Consider the following 6,000-nt stretch of genomic DNA (forward strand, 5'->3'; position numbering starts at 1 on the left):
CTTGTAAAGCTGAGATTGCTTTTTGGCTTTTGCAAAATTCAGAAGCATTATAAAGCAGGTATTGGCATGGCCTTTCAAGAGAGGGGTATTGGTTTATAGGTTTTCCAATTTAGAGATTAAGGATGCTGGTAAAAAATTGAGAGGATTAATTGTTTTTGTGTCTCTGTTTAATATATTTGATCCTGGTGTTTTATGAAAGTCAGGAAGAGGAAGCTGACACTGATAACCAGTTACTCTCAACTTGCTGCCCTGTTTGTGACATTCATCCTCTCCCTGACAACTCCTGGTTTTGCCATCTGTTTCATTACCTGTAACAAATACAGGTTTTGTAAAACAGAACCAGTTTTGTCAGTTTATATTGATCTAGGTAATTCACTTTAAAATGGAGAATTAATAGTAAATCTGGTAATGCATTTTAAAATCAAGTTTAAGTTATTCACTGGTTTTAATCTTTAGAAAATAAACATATTTAGACTTGCTTTTTGTTTAATGGTTATGCAGAACTTAACTCTTTTTCAGAAATTATACTATGTTGCACCAATAGTAAGAAAAATGAATTTTTATTGGACTATAAAAGTATACAGTTTGAAAGCTGTCTTTCTATTATATACTCTAGGACTTATTAAGATGTGACTTTGTAGTAACAAGAAACAAAGGATAAAAACTTTGTCAGATATCAATCTAATAAAATAATTTCCATTTTCAGACAGAGAAATGCTTGCTTACTTTTCCATGTATCAATCCTTTGGTTGCTCAGTTTATGTTAAAGAAGTGGTCTTCACTGAACAGGTTATTTCTTGCAAGCTTTGATCAACTCCAGGAACTTCTGCCAGAGGTTCCAAAAAAAGTTTTAAAGGTGGGCCAAAATTATTTTATGTATTAGATCAATTTTTTTTTTCTTTTGCTCTGTAATATGTGGTTGTTTTGTTGAGTTGTTTTTAATCTGATGCTGCATGTGCTGGTGTAGTTTAAAAATTAATTACAGGTTTTAGCCTATCATTCATTTCCAGAATGTTGAGTCTGCTAATTCTCAGCAGATTTTGTCAAATCACTGCTTTGTTTGTGGGAAGATAATGAGAGCATTTCCTTAACTGTATATATAACTAATACTCATTAGATCAACTTCCTCCTCAAGGTTCACAATACTGAGTATTGTATCAGTGTGCAGGCTTTTGTCTATTTCTAATGTAAAAAATGTTTTTCCAATTAAATATTTCCAGGATTTCCCTCCTTCCTTCCTGCTAGCCTTCCTGCTTGCCTTCATTCCTTCCTTCCTGTCTGCCTCCCCCCTACCTATATTAGCATTCATAGTAGTAAGTGTTTGACAGAGCCCTAGAGACAAATTGTGTGCTCCTACTGTTCCAGCTGGGTCAGATCTGGGAAAATCGTAGACTGAATGCAGTCATTTAATTCAATAAAAAAGGCACATATTTTATCATTCAAGAAAATGGTTGAAAACACCAGTCATTTAAGGTGAAGCATTCCATTAAGGTGAAGGAGCAAGTGAATGGATAATTGGACACTGAATGTGAAATTGTGCATACTATTGTTTTAACTGTATATGTGTAAAGCCATCTTTATTAACAGAAGAAGCTCAGTTAAATTTCTCTGTAATGCATAATAGGTGCCAGTCCATTGCAGACACTTCTTCCTACAGTCTTGGAGGAATGAAAGAGAATAAGCCTTATTAAGATATTTATTTTCCTGTATTTCAAGACAGAGACTATTAATCTGTTTATAGCTTTAAGACAGGTGGTACATTTTGTACTGTACATGCCTGTCCTGCTTTGGTAAGTCCTTTTTTTTGTGTTCCAGTAAACAAAAAATTTATACATCTTATAATCTTAACAATTGATTTATCTTTTTGTACTTGGCAGTGTAGACATGTATCATAAACATTCCTGACAAATACTTTATTGTTTCAGCATTTCAGTGACATGGTATCTTCATACAGCCTAAATACTGCTGCTCCTCTAGAAAAAACAGTGAAAAGTGCATCACGCCCAGAAAACCAGAATAATTTCAACACATTGTATCTTGACAATAAACAAAATTGTCAGATTTTAGAGCTGCTTGATAAGGCTCAAAACAACACAGGTAATACCTTGAATTACTAGGAAAATGTGTCTCCTTTGAAACCAAGTGAAAAATCTGAATGTATTAGAATCTTATCTTCTAATCAGGGTAAGGCCAGTTATTCTGATGAGACAGACTGCAATCACAATGCTCAATGACATCTTGGTTTTCTGTAAAATGTAAAAAATAAGCTAACCTTTCATTTTTCAAATAAAATAGTTCAAATTTTTCTCTACCAGGAATGTCTCATATGAATTTTGAGCCCCTAATTCCTCCACTGAATCATCGTAAGGGTGTTTTAAATTCTGATCTTCCAAGTTGTATGCGAAAGAAAGCATGCTTATCAGATGTAATTACAAGGAGGAAGCCAGATTTCATTGCTGTGTCAAAGGACTATGAAGATTTTGCTCATCTAGAAGTTAAAAATTCTCTCCATGTTCAAAGACAGCCTTTCAGGATGCATGATAGCTCTGATAATTCTTCCAAAGACACTGAAAAAGAGGATTTCTTTGGAACTTTCAGTGACTGTGTACCTCAGGAGAGTTTTAAGAGTTTTCTAGAAGAATTTACAGACACAACATGTAACAGCCCAGAAATTCAAATTGCCCAGCCTCTGTGGAATGACTCTTTATCCACAAGCCCACATAATTCATTTGCACATGATGATTTTCTCTCTGATTTCTTTGATGGTATGGATAAGCTTCCAAATCTGAATTTTAACCAAATAGGTAGAGCACCTAAAGGAAAGAGAAAACAAAGGCCTCCATTCTTCTGGACCAAAGAAAATATTAAAACAGGTAGGTCCAAAGTAAGCAGATTTTGCTGAAATTCTTTCTTGTTACTCAACTTCAAAGTTTTAAAGAGTATCTGTAAGACTGTATCTTATCTTTTATTTAAATAGCTGTTAAATCAAATTCAACCCAACAATTGCATGCTCCCTTTGCTAAAACTTATTTGCATATGTATTTTTTCTGTGATAAAAGAAGAAATTTACAGGTTTTGTTTTGAGCATAAAGATGCCTTGGGGTATTTAAAAATAAAAAAAGCCAAACCAAATTAACTAGAATGGTGTTGCTGCCATTATTTTCCCTGGTAAATATTGAAAAGAATAACTCTTCAATAGTGTAAAATTCAGCTTCTTTTCTCTTTGACAGTGCCTAAAATATAATGAACATGCCAGAACTAATTTAAAAGTTATAGGGAAGATTGTTTTGTAAACATAGAGTTGGAGAAGGGTCTACAAAAGACTGTATTTTCTCTATAGGACAAAAAGGAGATTCAGCAAATCCTGAGGGTGAAATTCAGATTCAGATAATGGCTGTATTTTGCTATTGGCACTAATGGAGTAAAAATGGCACTCTGAAAATTTTCTAAGTTTGTTTCATATGTTTCCTTGTTCCTGGATTATTTTTTTTAGCTAGTATCTCTAGGGGTAAACTCTCCACTTGAAATGATTCCAAAGCTTGTATTTTCAAAGAGATGGTATGATGTGTACTTCAAAAAGTACTTCACTTTGTTTACTCTGAAAGTGTGTACAGTCCTTACACAAAATATTAGGCTTCTCTTTTTTTGTAGTTTTCTTATTCCTGGTTTACTCTATCAAATATAGTAAGCTTGAAACCTTTTTCAACAAACCATAATATGTATCCACAGAGTCTTACAACTAAGTCCCTATGACTTCCCCCTGTGTCAGACTATGTGTATCATTTATTGTAGCATGTTTTTTTAATTCTTCTATTTCCTGGTAGGTGAGACGCCATATCTTTTTAAAAAATGCAAGTTTAAGTTTGTTTTTAAAAAGTGCCTATTTATGATTTGTCTGTTTCTGGGTGTCATTAAATCTCTTGGTGCTAGAAGGTCAGCGCAGCATTAAAATGCTTTCACTAATCAGATCAGACTCATTCATGTAAACTAATTTAAATCACTCTTTCTTTAAATCTTTTCTTTCATGGACTGCTTAGGGTAATTATGGAGGTAAAGGGAGAAAAAGTTAATTTGTTATGGTGGACTTCTTTTAATTTTCCATGTATGTAAATTCAAATGTTTATGCAGAAAATCAGAACAGACCTTTTGCTCCTCTGGAATTACAACTGAGACCTGCAGTATTGCTGAGTAGGTAGAAAATATTCTGATAGCATTCTACATACAATATATTTCAGTAGAAATCAGGGAAGATTCACCTGGTACCACATTTTATGGTGATACTGTACTGAAAACACTGGGATCTCCAACTGATAAGCTTTCTTTATTATTCTTGCTCAGTAGGACAAGAGTACACTTGAATGTGAATCAGATCAAAACAAGGAAAAGTGATTTTTGGTTTATATTTTAGAAGAACAGGCTTATTCTACTTTATAATTCACCAACCAGAGGAAAAATAAGTACACAAAATAGTTTTGCATGCTAATGCAAACCATCCCACCCTCCAAAAAAAAATTTTAAAAACCAACCAAACAAAAAAAACAAAAAAACCCTAACTTCACCTTAATACAGTAAAAGCCTCTGAGAGCAAAAATTTAAGAAATATGTAGAGTTTAGTTAAAAAGAAACACTGAGAACAAACCGCAAGGATTCTTCAGGTGTCAGATCAAGCTGTCACTAAACCACAGATAATTCATGACACCAAGCCAAGCCACTATTTCCACTGTAACAGATCAAATCCTTGGGTCAGTTTTAGCATTTTCTGACAATACTTTTTGTAGAGACTAAATATAATTTCCTTACAGTAACTTGTTTTGAATAAGCAACTTCTCAAATACATTGTTTGAGCACTTAAATATTACCAATGTAAGTATCTTCTTAAAACAACTTAGAAACATGACTATGTCTGGTTAAAAAGAGCTAAATTTCAACAATTACAGTATAGTTCTAAGTGTAGTATTAATTAAATAGAAATAAACATTAAATATTTTGTAAAATATCGTAGTTAAGTATAGGTTGATTTATTTATTTTTGTATAAGGTCCCATATTCCTATTACAGAACAACATGCATAAAATGGGTCAGTAGCAGCAAGTAGAAAATATTAATCTATACACATTTTATTTTATGACAGTTGATACTTTTCTTAGGGAACACACCAGTTAAAACCTAAGTCTGTCACTGCTTCTGAGAAACACACAGATAAGTCTGCATACATGTTGTACTTATAGTTTATCATGGTCTTTTCTCCACTTCTGTTTCAGATTCAGGATTTCCAGAAGTACAGGAGTTCAAAAAAAGGAAATTGACATATGAAAGAGTCCCTGGAAGAAGAGATGGACAAACACGTCTTAAATTCTTTTGAGCAGAATGGGGATTTGCATATTACATACTTTTTTTTTTTCATTCTTGAGCTCTTTAAAGGGAAATAAATTATTGTTGTTAGTTTTTAGAAAAAAGTTAGGATTTGGAAATTCTTACTAGATCAGGATTCTTCTGTATGTTTTTAAAATGTTGCTAAACAAACTAGTTTCTTGAAGCTGCATAATTGCTGTTTCTCTGTTGTCATGGGTGAATGACTTTATCACTCTTTATATATTAAAAAAATATTCATGGAAAAAAACAGATGCTGAGGCTTGCTCTGAGTTTTCAAGGCACCTGTGTTTGCTCCCTGAGCCTGCTGCTTTTCCAATGTAAAGGACAGGCTAGATCTGCCAAAATCTCAAGACATCTCAAGGCTTCTCAAAGTCTTAGAGATTTCTTCCTGTTACAGCTGTGACTTTTGTAGCTGTCCCTTGGGCTCTGTTCTACTTTTCTTCTGACAGCTTCTTCAGGAACAAGTTCCTGAGCTCATTTTAATCATACTTAGTCTAGGAAAAAGCTCTTTGTTTTATGGACAATATGAGAAGACTGCATTGAAATTTAGCATTCTCATAGATTTGATTCAGGGAACTAAGCTGTGACACTCACCCCAACCTACTGGAGGCCATTTGTTGGCATCCAT

General features: G+C 33.5%; 1 protein-coding gene across 1 annotated transcript in view; it reads left to right on the plus strand.

Moving 5' to 3' along the window:
• Positions 1-5,418, plus strand: part of SHOC1 (shortage in chiasmata 1) — a 53,192-nt gene extending 47,774 nt beyond the window's left edge. Inside the window, exons 27-30 of the mRNA XM_088054350.1 lie at positions 707-856; positions 1,926-2,097; positions 2,316-2,873; positions 5,261-5,418. Of these exons, the coding sequence (XP_087910476.1) occupies positions 707-856; positions 1,926-2,097; positions 2,316-2,873; positions 5,261-5,361 (981 nt within the window). The 3' untranslated portion in view covers positions 5,362-5,418. The remainder of the gene's footprint in view (positions 1-706; positions 857-1,925; positions 2,098-2,315; positions 2,874-5,260) is intronic.
• Positions 5,419-6,000: the final 582 nt, after the last annotated feature.

This window comes from Pseudopodoces humilis, chromosome 4, assembly GCF_049639895.1.
Source record: "Pseudopodoces humilis isolate 2021_Gansu_Grassland_sample_001 chromosome 4, ASM4963989v1, whole genome shotgun sequence".
NCBI lineage: Eukaryota > Metazoa > Chordata > Aves > Passeriformes > Paridae > Pseudopodoces > Pseudopodoces humilis.